Source organism: Cucumis sativus, chromosome 7, assembly GCF_000004075.3.
Source record: "Cucumis sativus cultivar 9930 chromosome 7, Cucumber_9930_V3, whole genome shotgun sequence".
NCBI lineage: Eukaryota > Viridiplantae > Streptophyta > Magnoliopsida > Cucurbitales > Cucurbitaceae > Cucumis > Cucumis sativus.
Genome location: NC_026661.2, coordinates 4,832,315 through 4,845,557, shown reverse-complemented (window position 1 = coordinate 4,845,557; position 13,243 = coordinate 4,832,315). Strand labels below are relative to the sequence as shown.

The window sequence follows — 13,243 nt, the reverse complement described above, 5'->3', positions numbered from 1 at the left end:
AATTTTTTTTAAATAAAGAAAAGTGATGAAAGAGAAGAGAAGACTGCAATGAAAAACTACTAAACTTGTTCAAAGCATTCATCAAAGAGCTAAGGTAAAGAATCTTTATGGAATTTGTTTTATAGACTATTATATTATTTTTATACAATCTTCTAATTTAATCCCCCCCGAAAAAAAAAATTAAAATTAGTTGGCAAGTATTTGCTAATTATATCCATTGGCTTATCGTTAAACCAGCTAATTTGAACTAATCTCCACCACTTACACTACAATTCATACCCCCACAATTTTCTCATGCAATTGTTGTTATTCTCTCTTCATGTTTTTCATTATTTAACCACAGCTTTACACAATAACACAATCCACGACGCAAACAAACAATCAAAGAGAGCAGTGGCTTTACACAGAAAATATAAAGAAGAGAAGCCACTCTCTCCACCCCGTTCCCCATCGTTGTTCCGTCGGTTTAAGAGCGTTTGGTGAGGCATATTATATAACTAAGAAAGGATGGCTAGCTTTTCAGGAACCACACAGAAATGCATGGCTTGCGAGAAGACGGTTTATCTCGTAGATAAGCTGACCGCTGATAATAGAGTGTTCCATAAGGCTTGCTTCCGATGCTACCATTGTAAAGGCACTCTCAAGGTAATTATATAATATAATATGTGTGTGTTTGCTTATGGAAAACGATTCTACAACCATGCATTCCATGCTTGTTTGTTGATAATGATTTATCATAATTTTTTTGTTTCGATACTTTATTGATCATTCCCCAACATGACGTGATTATCGGTTATCAAAATCACTTTAGATCGTTATTTGGAAAACTATTTTATTTTATTATCATTACTTTTAAGAAAATAAGCATACAAGTGTGTGAGTGAATTTATGTTGATCATGTTAATCCCTGTTTTATATATTTACCGTTTCATAAATTTGGTGTTGAACAACTTTACATTGTAATACTTTGTTAAACAACAATTATGAGAGATCAAACTTGATGACTAAGGGTAAATTTAACAGTCTATTTTTGTATTATTTTCAACTAAAACAATATTAATTAACATTGTTTCTAGTTTCTTATCTCCCACTTATTAGATATCTTTTTTAACATATAAAAATGAGCAAAATAATTTCTAAATAAAAAAAGAAAAAGAAGAAGAAAAATTGAAGAAATAGTTAATAAATTGATTTGTATATAATTAATATGCTATATATGGTTTTGCAGCTTAGCAACTATTGTTCCTTTGAGGGAGTGCTCTATTGCAGGCCTCACTATGATCAACTCTTCAAGAGAACTGGCAGCCTTGACAAGAGCTTTGAAGGCAATTTTTTCTTTTTATAATTACAAATCACACCCTCTATATAATTTTCCTATTTTTGCAGAATTATAACATTTGAAACTTATTTGAAACTATATACACATATATATACACACTATAACTTTTTCCACATTGAATATCTTTCTTTTCATCAGGAACTCCAAAAGTCATGAGATCAGAAAAGCCCAGCGAAAATGAGGTAATATTCTTTTTATCAATTAATTAAAATTATACCTATATTAAAAAACAATTTCGAGAAAACTAAATTGTTATCGAATGAGATTTGATTTTGGAAATATGAACAGAATGCAAAGTCAGTGTCCAACATGTTTGGTGGCACCAGAGACAAATGTTCAGGCTGCACCAAGACTGTTTATCTCATTGAAAAGGTAATACTTTACAACAACAAAATATTATCAAACAAAACTTCTAATTAGTTCTTTGTTATTACTATTCTATAGAGTTTTTGTTACTTTAAGTACATTAAAAGTTCAAGTTGGAGGGTCATTTATTCTCCAAACAAATCTCTACTGTCCATTTCAAAGCTAGAAGTTCAATTCTCTCACTTCATATATTGTTATTTTTAAAGAAAAACTCATTTCTTACTTTCATAATCCAAACAGAAATTCTTAGTTATCATGTCAAATTAAATGAATATAGCTCCACTGAAATGTTATCATCTTCACGTTCACAATCAAAACACAAATTCCTCCTTTTAGTTCACACAATTTCTGTTACCAAACTCCACATGTTATAAAAAAGAAAACAAAAAAGTAAGAACTTAATTAAATCTTATCATTTTGAAGAGACAATTTAATTGATTTGAAGATATCGTGTTTGTGGGTGTATAGGTAACGGTGAACGGGAATGCGTACCACAAAAGCTGCTTTAAATGTAGCCATGGAGGATGCACAATAAGTCCATCAAGTTACATAGCACATGAGGGAAAACTATATTGCAAACATCATCACATTCAACTATTCATGGAGAAAGGAAACTACAGCCAACTTGAAACTGAGCGCCAAAAGAACAATTCAGCGATAGCTGCAGCAATCAAATTAACCACTCCAATGGAAATTGCAGCTGAATCATAGCATTATATATATCATCATCTCAGTACTGTTTTTAATTCTAATTCACACCTTGAAAAAAATCAATTATAGTTGAATGTTTGTTGCAAAATTTGTGTTTATTGTTTTCTCCATTTCTTTAAAACTGGATTATTATTATTATTATTGTTATTCTATGTGAAAGGTCAGTTTGTTGATGTTTTCACCATTTTAAGTTGTAAACATTTTAACAAACTATTTAATTTATATTACTTAATGTCATCCAAAGAGCTTCTTGCGTCAAGTTTATGTGTGTAATTCATATTTATTAATTTTAAATGAAGACTCAATATATATATATATATATATATTATAATTTCATTATGAAGCACCAACCTGCATGAATTAGAAACAACTTGAGCTTTTTTTTTTCTTTTACATCTTAGTATAGAGTCTTATTAAAATAAGTAAGAAAATTGTATTATAGGTATGAAAAATAATATAAAAAACTGAAGCAAATAATAAGATTTTAAAAATTCCAAATTCTTCTAACAAATCGTTTAGAACGACAAATTTATTGGAAATACATAGAATATATCAACTTATTTTAGTGTGCAAGCGCGACCTTCTTAAAAACAAGTTTGATTAATCTTTCTTCTTGAATTGCTTTTGAGTGATAACTTACCATCATTTTTCTTGGAATCATGTATTTAAACGATAGTTTTTGTCATATGTATCATGGTGATGACCTATGTTTGACAACTATCACTTTTAGTTATATGCTTTTAAACAATATTAAGACTATTATAATAACCCAGCGTATAGGAAACGCATACAATTATTAACCAACTTTATACTCCAAACATCTCATATATTCTTAGGATCAATTATGTCCATGTAAACCTTAATGATATTTAGGATAGAATACAAGTAATTTTAACGTGAAAAAAAAAAAAAAAAAAAAAAAACCTCATCAAGGGTGAAGAGTAAATAACCAGGAATCGAAAAATCTCTACCATTATCAATAAATCAATAACTGGTTACAGCTAGTTCTTTTTAGTTACAACATATACATTGGATATCTCAATACAATAAATCTAGGTAACAAGTGATGACAATAGAAAAGAAAATCAATCCATACAATAACATCTTCAACACTTTTTGGAGGTCATTTGTAGTCCAATTGAGCTAAAATTTTCACATGTTCTTCAGAAGAGAGGGTCTTACATCTAAACAGTAGAGATTTATTTGGAGTTACCTACAGCCATATTACAAAGGGCAGTTGGTTTCCACATCGAGCAGAGTAAAATTTGCAACACAGCAGAACAATAGGTGATTCTTACAAACAACACATTTGGTGATTTCGACGATGTTAGCTAGATGGATAATGAAAGATCAACGAAAACAGAGGTGATATCAGAGCTTGGTTCGTTAATGGTGATTAGTTAAATGTCGTGTTTGAATATGAATATCAAGTTTGGAAAAAAATAAATGATGGAAGATATTTTATACGTGAATGGTTTGTATTTCCAAACTCTAACCAACTCCCTCCCCATTTTCACAAAGCTTATACACTCTCCTCACTCATTCTCCTCTTGTCCCTCTCTTACAATTGCTTTTTTCATTATATCCTCACCCCTCCTTTGATATTGGCCTAACACATTGCAAGTAAAAACAAGGGCAAAATCCAATCACCCTCCCTACCCAATAACCAATCTTCAAATAATAGGCACAAACAAATGAATAAAAGACCTTGTATTGACCAATTATAACAGAAATGTACAAATGTTTAAGAACAAATAAATTGGATTTCACAACTCAATTTCATCCGAGGCATAGACTAAAGGATACATGCATTTACAGTATGTATGTTCTAAACAAGCCCTACAGTAATGCACATATTTCCATTTTCCTTTCTCCAGTTATCATTTTCCAATGGTACACACACATCCCCCTCACCCCATCATTTGCTCATCCATCAATTTACAGAGCAGAAAAATGGTCAACATCATTTTCATAACCACGCCAGAATCCAAGGCCAAAGAAGATAAGAGTTCAGACATTTTCATATCAAGAACCACTTTCAGCCTTGTAATCCTTTATCAACAACTCAGCAACAGAAACAAGGAGCTCAACCATCTCAAAACCAGCAGCAGAAACAAAATCTATCTTCCCCAGGCTAGAGTCTCCCTCTCCTAAAACATCATGAGAATCATGTAAAGTTTCCTCACTGGATCCAGCATTTACCTCAGCTGACCAACTAATGGGTAAGGAGCTACAAAGTGCAGTCTTTATGAGTTTTGCCTCATTGATTATGCCCTTGAGACCTTCCAACACACTTGTACCTGGACCTTCAGACGTAGCAGACTCTTTAGCCTGCAAATTAACAATAGTTATAATTGTGACAACTTGAGCCCCATAATAAGTGATTTGATGTTCTTTCAGTAACTCAATTGATGCAATAAGCAAATAGCCACCTTCAGAAGATAGAGACGAAGCCTGTGAATTGAAGAGGTCAGTTGCTCCATGCTTTCAATACTTTCTCTAAGAGTTGCATTCTCAATTTTTATTCTGCAAAAAATAAAAAAAATCAAGCCTTTCATATATGAGTAGTTGCCACTGAATATCACATGCAATACCTGTACACACATGAGCAACAATCCTGCACTTCCAAAGCACATCACGAATGTTAACTAACCTGGCAAAATCCACAGCAGACTTCCGAGAAGAGTAATTTTCTTCATTATCCAAGTGAGCTGCAGCTTCACTTCCACTGATTTCTGGTGTACCTACCCAACGTCTCAGATATGTACCCTTCAGCAAGCCTTTTAATTTCCCCTCTCTCTCGTGAGTAACAAGTTTCCTTTCCACAGTGTCTGCTCCTCGTTTCAAGTCATGAACACTTTTCCTTGCACAAGGAACATAACATGCGGGTCAATTGTAAAATCATTTTGAGGGAAAAATATGAAAAAGCAGCTGCAGTCACAAATTGTATTTACTGGACCAAGTTCCTATGATACATTGTCATGAGAATCAAACACAAGACAACAATCAGTCTCAAGCTGCAATGCACATACTCTTTAAGTAGTTGAAGTTCTTGTTTTACTTGTGCCAGCTCCATTAGTGCTTTAACTTTTTCATGGGTAACCTGGAATCAATATCACTATCATTTCAGAATCAGATCAACCCATCATCACTTTTCATTCCAAATAATAGTGGCCTGTAGGCAGTCTTTGAGACATTTTAAAACGATAATCTGAAATATTGAACCCAAAGTGAAGGGTATAAAACCTGCAGTAAGTTTCTCTGGAGCTCCTCTGTTTTTCTTTGAAGTGCTGCATTGACATCTCTCTCCAGCATGTGCCTCTCTTCCTGTTGTGAAAGAAGTAACAAAGCTGAAACCTACAGAAAGATCCATAGTTAAGAGATCAATCAGAAGAAAGATAGGGCAATACACCCGAAGATAATATAGAAGTGCATATTGCTGAATCACGCAATATAACACAGCAGGGAGACAGAAATGAACTATGGGAATAATATTATACCTTTTCTTGAAGGGCCAAAGCAAGGGCTTCAGCGTTTCCATCAGCAACGGAATCTGGTAAGCCATGAATTTCCATCTGTAATGCGTTTAAACAGTTGTAAACATAATTTACAAGATACTTTTCATAAATTTCATTCCATCAAATGAAACGCTACTAATATATATTGTCAGGCTTGTAGTAAATAACAATCTCATGCACATCCAAACAGTTTAATCCTGGGCGGGCTTAAGAATCTCAATTCTACATGCTAAATGCTTCATTATAGTTTTAGTCTACAAGATATCACAGCTGCCAGACCCCAAAGAAGCACAAAGAAAAGAAGACCGGAATAAGAAAGCCCAATAAAATGGACCAAAAGTAGTTTCACTAAATGATACTTATATACAAACTACCAATAGACAAATGGACTACTGCATGAGAAAATAGCAGATAGTAAATCCATAAGCCTATAATACTATTGAGTATTGACACAACAAGATACTGCATAGATTCTCTATTATCATTTATTCCCAATTGAGGGCAGTTCATTTCTGCATCCAGTATACCCACCTTGGCATTGGTACTCAAATGCCCCTCCTGGGAATCATTTTCTTCTTTCAGCACTTTCTCAGAATCCTTCAATTGTTGAACTCCCCAGCCATATTGAACAATTTTTTCCTCAATCTCTCCTATTGTCGAATGCATATTAGACATTTCTTTTTCCAATAAATTCAATATATGATCTCGATATTGAGAATAGTTTTGACAAAACCCTGAAATCTTGCTCTTGACCATATCATCCATGTGAATCTGCATTGGAGGTAAACAAGATGATATATGCATAAAATTAGGTTATATCTTCTACCCAAAAGGTGGGAGTACTGACCAGCTTCAATTCCAAATCATGCACCTTTCCCTTTAAATGCTTTTCAATTTCCACACCCTACACCCGCATAAAGATTCACAGTAAAACAGCTGAAAAAGTTAAACACAGAGTTGAAACATTGGAGAAACCAACATACCATGCGTAGCTTATTTTGAAGATTGTCCACTGTTTTCTTCATTGTCTCCAGTCCTTCTTCCAAAGAATTCTGTCTAAAGAGAAGTTAATCCATTTGCACAAGAACCATATTCAACCAAAAGACTGGAATACATAGCATTATGTGGAATAAGGATGATTTCATTTGCTAGTTATAAAGAGCATACATTATTCATAAAAGAATTCAGTAATATGAACAGAATTATAAGCAGAACAGACTCTTTACCCGACACAACAATAAAAAAATAGCATTGATTTCAAGGAGATTTACAAGTTCCCCAAGCACTTTGAGAAGCAACAACCTTCACACAAACTATTTTTAAAAATCACCTACACCAACACCTTAATTCCCTCAGTTATAATCACCTTCTAACAATTAAATCCTTTCTAACCACAAATATACCCTCCTAATATTCCATAAACATATTCCTAACATACTCACCTTGTGATCAGTCATGACAAAGACCCTAGTTTACCACAATTGCACAAAGCTTGTGGAAATTGGTAAGTACTTCATCCAAAAAATAGAAACCATTGTACTCCCCAGATTCCAAACTGCATATTGAATTACTGAAGCTTGGATAGACATTACACTTTATCGATCGGGCATCATGTTCCATCAGGATATTATAAAAATTTGCAAACATGGATAGACATTACAAATTTTACCTTTAACTTGGATAAATGTTGTAATTTTTTACCTTAAACTTGGATAAAAATGTTACAATTTATACCTTCGAATAGCCTTTAGTTAGAAGAATAGTTAAAAGATAGTTTCGTGTATGTTAAAGAATTACAAAATATATGTCTAGTACAAATTGATAAATGTCAAGTTTCAACACCAATATAAATTTAGTGATTGAGTTAGCATAAATTGAAACAAAGATAGAAATTGTGACACTTATTTAAATTTAGGGCCTAATTTGATAAAAATTGAAAGTTCAATGGGGAAAATGGATACACCTTGCTAAGTTCACGGTGAAAATTATTTTTTTCCCTGATTAATTATAGTTAGTTAGTAACTGAACAATTAATCACTAGAAGAAAAATAAAAGAAAAAGATATCAAATAATCCATACGAATAATAAATCTCTTTTAAGTACAATAACTGGGGTGGAGGACCAAACATCCGATTTCTAGGAAGGAAGCCCATGTCAATTACTATTAAGCTAAGCTCGCTTTGGCTCATACGAATAATAAATAATATCATACAATGAGAAAAATCCAATTGCTAAATGGAAACTTACTATATATCTAAACGTTGAAGAATCATTGAAACTCCACATTTCTGAAGAATCGTGTAAAAGACACTGACATTTTTCGTCCCAGCTAGTATCCATAAATCCTTCAAGAGAATTCTGTCTGATCTCATAGAACTTATTGATTACCTAATAGATAGAGCGAAAATAGCTATTAGAATTAGAAATGAGCAATGGGAAGAAATGAAGAACTTCATGCTACGACCTCCATGCATTAAATGTTGAATTCTCCGAAAAGGAGCATAGATAGTAACAAATCAGAAACAATGATTAGAAAAAACAGCTATATTATAAATTCATTTTAAGGTTAATTTGCACATTAATCAAACTTAAATTTGTGAAAATTTTGATATCGTTGAAATTAATGAATTTACTTAAATTTGATTTCTTTTTTCTTGGTTTGTTAAAATTAGCGAGTGAACTAGCAAAAATTGGCAACACTTAACTAAGTCAAGGGTCCAATGAGATGAAATTGAAAGTTTAGGATGAAAATTCATGCAACATGACAAGTTTAGGAATAAAATTTGAAAATGTCCCATATTATTATTTTAATATGACAAAATTTACATTGATAATATTAAAGTCGTACGAAGGGAGAAATTCCGATCAGGAGATTTTTTTTTTCCCTTTAATGAATAACAAAACTTCCATTGGAAAAAAAATGAAAGAAGTTATACAAAGCTTCTTCAATTCGTTGAGCTTAAGGCTAAAAGAGAGAAATTTAAAATTTACACCAAAAAATAGCCAATTGGCTAGGAAATCCGTGCGGACTTCAAACAATTTCTGTCTTTAAAAATTGTTATTTTTCATTTCATTCTGAAGAGACCAAATACTTTTCTATCTTTAAAGATTGTTATTTTTCTCTTCATTCTGAAGAAACCAAATAAGAGCTCTGCAGAAATGTAGAGCCAAGTTCTTTGCTTTGTGGAAGGATGTTCAACATGAATCAAAGCCAGCCGGGAAGTGACATCATTTGGGAGCAAAAACCTCTTTCTATTCAATAAAACCCTAAAAATACCTAAGATCTTCTAGAATCAACCCAACAAAAGGCCTGTTTGACTTGAGACACCAAGAAATATGTCAATATGAATCTTTGGGACAAAAAGCAAATAATAAAGCAAGATATCTAGATGTTAGTTACAGTTTTAGACAGGTTGCAATATCGTTTAGGGTTTAAGATTGAACTGAAGTGACAACCATCTAATGATGTTCAAAATATCAGCACAGAAGGAGGATGGGTATGTAAGGACTTTAATGGCTTGGTACCTGTTTCGAGACCTCATTCCACTCTTCTTGCTTGGCTAGGTTAATGCGTAGTGTATCATTAGTTTCCCTCAAATTTAGACAGTCAGAAGACAACTCCTCTAATCTGCATCACCGACACAAGATATGTCATGATTATGGATGGAGGGAGGAATAGAAAATACAGGAAGGGAAGTGGTAAAACAATATATAGCAATCCCATAAAACCTAATAGAATAGATGTGCAATAAAGAGCGCCGATTCCTAGAAACTATACTGTCTACCACCATTTGGAACTCCTAAACAGGGAAAGAAAGGAACAAAATAACAAAAAATGAGGAGAGGAACACACAATATGTAATATGAAGCAAACTTGCTACACTATCTAACAAAGCTTCACAATTGATACAGCCAAAGCACCTAGTCAATAATTGTGAGGAGAAGATGATAAGAAGATAGAAAATAAAGTGAAACGAGAAGTAAAAACTTGTCCAACAACTATTAGATTTTCAGCCCTCTCAATGTTGAGGAAAAAATTGTATGTGTAGGTTTATAGTATGTGTAGGTTTTCCAGCTGCTTAATTGGATGTCTGGTTCAGTTAGCAGTGGGTTGTCTTTTCTGCTTCGACTTCCAAGCATCTTTCACATATGGTTAAATACGCTGAAATTCTCAATGTAAATTGATAGGTCTTGAAAAACATTTTTTAATATGGGTCCTCCAATAACAGAGACTAGATTTTAAAAAAACATAGAAAGAAAGAAAGAATAAAAGGAAACATTATTCATTGAGAACGAAGGAAAGCATATTCAATGGCAAAACAAAAAGGAGAGCCCAGGCCAAAAGAAACAAAACAAAAAAGTTGCAAATTTACAAAAAGGAGCTCCAATTCAAAAGAATGAAAGATAGATGATAACCACTAAAGTCCTTTATTGGTGAGTAAATCCGAAGGGACACCCTGAACCTAATCAATACCCAAACCTTGGCAAAGAGACTTGCCTTATAACCGAAGACTCTCCTATTTCTTTCAAGCAAAGATAAATTAATCAATTACTTGCACTTGATTCATTGTCTCACTCTAGTGTGATCTTTCAGCAACAAATATCTGATGAAAAGATATGAGATACCTATTTTCGACCTCTTTTAGCTTTTGTGACATCGTTTCTTCTTTCTCCTTCGCCTTTTCAGCCTGGTATCGATCATATAGCAGATTCAAAATTATTTTTATTAGAAAGAGAAGAAAAGTATAACTAGAAAACTTAAAAATGAGGGTTTTTATGACCTCCATAATAGAATGATCCCGCTCAGCAAAAGCAGTAGCAACACAACCCTGGAAAAACTTAAGCTGCTTCTCCGATTCCAAATTCTGGAAATAAAGAATGTTTATGATTACAACTGAGATGGAGGATGAAGCAACTACAATTGACACAGCAAGTTTAACACGTGAATATTAACTAAAAAAACCTTCTCCCTGCCTCCTTCCTTATAGTAAACTTCTTTAATTAATTATTAACAAAGGTGTTGGTATATCCAATTCCTTTTTTTGAAAAAAGAAAAGTTACTAAAAGAAGCACAAGTACACAAGAGCAGGAATCAAGAAAAGGACCTTTGCAACCTCTGAACTGTGCAGATCTGCCAGCTGACTCTGGTGACATTGAAGAGAAATATAAGCTAGTAAGGAGGTTTATCCCTGACTTGAATGAAAAACTAACCATCATACTTTTATTCTGTAGGCTTCTGCGAGTTCCTCTTGAAGATTGTGATTCTCTCTGGTACAAGCAGCAAACTTCTTTTTCAGGTTCTCGATCTCCTGTTCCAGGCCAGCTGTCCTAATAGGGTCGTAAAAGTTTAGTAATCCCATTATTTATAACTCAAAGTCCAAGACCAACCTTCAACTACACTAAACATATGGAAACCTACCTCTGAACAGGAAAACAATTTGGAAAAGTTATAGTACCTCTGAAAATGCATGCGAGTAGCCACAGAAAGGTAACCAGGTCCAGCTTGCTGCATACATAATTGTTCGATATCTTTCCTTAACTCATCACGCTCTGCGGGATGTAAAAATCAGCATTTAAAACATCATTAAATAAATGTAGCAAAATAAACTATAGAAAACCCCAGACCCAAAAACTAAAAAAGTTAAATGGCTACACAAACCCTAGTACCCTACCATAAAAATAAGCAGAAGACTCCGAATTGTCAAATTTGAGCCTCAAAAACTTTGTGCAAACAAATAATAATGATAAAGATATGTTGCACACTATGAAACACAAACATTTTAGTTTGGCTGGGTGTTTGTGTCAGACTGGTGTTAGACACTTGGACACTTTGGCATGTGTATATGATAACAAACATTTGTTAGTATAGCACATAGGTCAAACATGCTTAGAACACTTGTTGAATAGACTAAAAAAGACACATATATGACAAAAATAATAAATTTTGAGTGTGAAATCAAACTAATTTTTCAGCATATAAATGCATCAACCCATTAACTTTGAATTTTCTTAGGATATAAAAACTATATAGATTGTTGAAAATGTACATCTTAATTAAAGTGTCCTAAATTTTTTAAAAATGAAAGTATTCCTCAGCACTATTTCTTCGAGTACAACTAATATGCAAAAGTACAAGAGATGTTCAAAATAATATATTGAAGCAATTTTGCCCACATTTAAAAACCATGTACAAGAAATGGGAGATGACATACCATATTCCAACTGTTGGATACGAGTGAGCAAATGCTCATTATCAGGTAACTCTTGATCCATTTTTAGTGTGATAATAAACCTGCAACTTGAGTATCCTAATAAAATAAGAAAATAATTGATTCAACCAACCATTATTGTTCAGGATCCTAACTTGAAAAAACCAGGAGACCTCACAACCCATGTTATCTAATAGTTGTGCATGCTCTACATCAAAGAAACAACATAATCCAAATAGTTACTGCTCCCGCACCCAACTTACAATTCAAACAACCGTTTTGAGAACCATGTTCTCCAAAGAAAAAATAAAAATCCCCATCATCACCGTTCTACACAATGGGGGCGGTGTCTTCCATCCACCATTCGATCACCATTTCTACAAGGTCTTGATTTCATCAATACTATACACGCCATGAATTAATCTACGAACCCATTTCTTCCTAAACCCCAACGAACAAAAGAAAAACATATGACCTTCATTGTTACTGCAGCAATTTACACAAAAATGCATGCGTACAGACTGAATAGAGGGTCAATCAAATGAACCCAGATAAAATTACTTCAAATGTTCACAACAGAATAGATATTTCCGCACAGATAACCACAAAATTTGTCCGGAGACTTTCCATTAAAGAACTAAGCCGCTGTCCAAGTGGGGTTCACCCTCACCATTCTCATAAAATCGGGATTCTTGAATAAAAAGAATCGACAGAAAAGATAGATAGATAGATACCTGATTAGTTGGGCATATTAAAGGAGAATTGATGCGTACGTTGGACTGGAGAGTGGAGAGAAAAACGGGGGAGAAGGTAAAGAAGAAAAGAAAGAGAGGCGTTTGTAATCGAACCCCCTTTGATTCCTCCTTCTCCCCTTTCTCTTTCTGTCTCGCAGTCGCGGCTGTTGAGAGGACACCTTCTGCTCCCCGCAAAACCAAACCAACGGCCTTTGGCTCTCTTTCTTCGTTATATATTTATTTTGGTTCCCAACATTTTTGGGTAAATCACAGATTCTTTCTTTTCCTTTCACAATAATCGAAGACAACCTTCAAAATTATAAAAACTATATTTTACCAAATTATAAAAATTTCATAAAGAATGGA

At 33.5% G+C, this 13,243-nt stretch overlaps 2 protein-coding genes across 7 annotated transcripts; one reads left to right on the top strand and one right to left on the bottom strand.

The window, feature by feature from the left end:
* Positions 1–359: 359 nt before the first annotated feature.
* LOC101214700 (LIM domain-containing protein WLIM1) lies at positions 360–2,600 on the top strand. The gene is made up of 5 exons (XM_004136887.3): positions 360–645; positions 1,229–1,325; positions 1,478–1,521; positions 1,628–1,711; positions 2,174–2,600. The coding sequence occupies exons 1-5, from the start codon at positions 508–510 to the stop codon at positions 2,414–2,416; spliced, it is 606 nt and encodes a 201-aa protein (XP_004136935.1). The 5' UTR covers positions 360–507; the 3' UTR covers positions 2,417–2,600.
* Positions 2,601–4,111: 1,511 nt separating this feature from the next.
* LOC101211967 (myosin-13) lies at positions 4,112–13,107 on the bottom strand. 6 transcript variants are annotated; one of them, XM_004137035.3, is made up of 18 exons: positions 12,878–13,107; positions 12,147–12,242; positions 11,391–11,484; positions 11,154–11,262; positions 11,040–11,078; positions 10,716–10,799; positions 10,561–10,622; positions 9,460–9,562; positions 8,182–8,322; positions 6,918–6,986; positions 6,782–6,838; positions 6,466–6,705; positions 5,917–5,991; positions 5,663–5,773; positions 5,449–5,519; positions 5,070–5,279; positions 4,849–4,942; positions 4,112–4,747 (listed from the first exon to the last, which is right to left on the bottom strand). In XM_004137035.3, the coding sequence occupies exons 2-18, from the start codon at positions 12,205–12,207 to the stop codon at positions 4,442–4,444; spliced, it is 1,926 nt and encodes a 641-aa protein (XP_004137083.1). In that variant the 5' UTR covers positions 12,208–12,242; positions 12,878–13,107; the 3' UTR covers positions 4,112–4,441. The 6 variants fall into 6 exon arrangements, with proteins under 6 accessions (XP_004137083.1, XP_011658870.1, XP_011658869.1 ...); XM_011660568.2 differs by having other exon boundaries at positions 5,070–5,273; XM_011660567.2 differs by having other exon boundaries at positions 12,147–12,232; positions 12,878–13,105.
* Positions 13,108–13,243: the final 136 nt, after the last annotated feature.

Excerpts from the sequence above, each read along its gene's own strand:
- LOC101214700 (XM_004136887.3), top strand. The coding sequence starts at position 508 with ATGGCTAGCTTTTCAGGAACCACACAGAAATGCATGGCTTGCGAGAAG. Across the intron at positions 646-1,228 it reads ATTGTAAAGGCACTCTCAAG|CTTAGCAACTATTGTTCCTT; the intron begins GTAATTATATAA and ends ATGGTTTTGCAG. Across the intron at positions 1,326-1,477 it reads CCTTGACAAGAGCTTTGAAG|GAACTCCAAAAGTCATGAGA; the intron begins GCAATTTTTTCT and ends TCTTTTCATCAG.
- LOC101211967 (XM_004137035.3), bottom strand. The coding sequence starts at position 12,207 with ATGGATCAAGAGTTACCTGATAATGAGCATTTGCTCACTCGTATCCAA. Across the intron at positions 6,987-8,181 it reads CTTCAACGTTTAGATATATA|AATTCTTTGGAAGAAGGACT; the intron begins GTAAGTTTCCAT and ends CTCTTTAGACAG. Across the intron at positions 6,706-6,781 it reads ATGATTTGGAATTGAAGCTG|ATTCACATGGATGATATGGT; the intron begins GTCAGTACTCCC and ends CCTCCAATGCAG.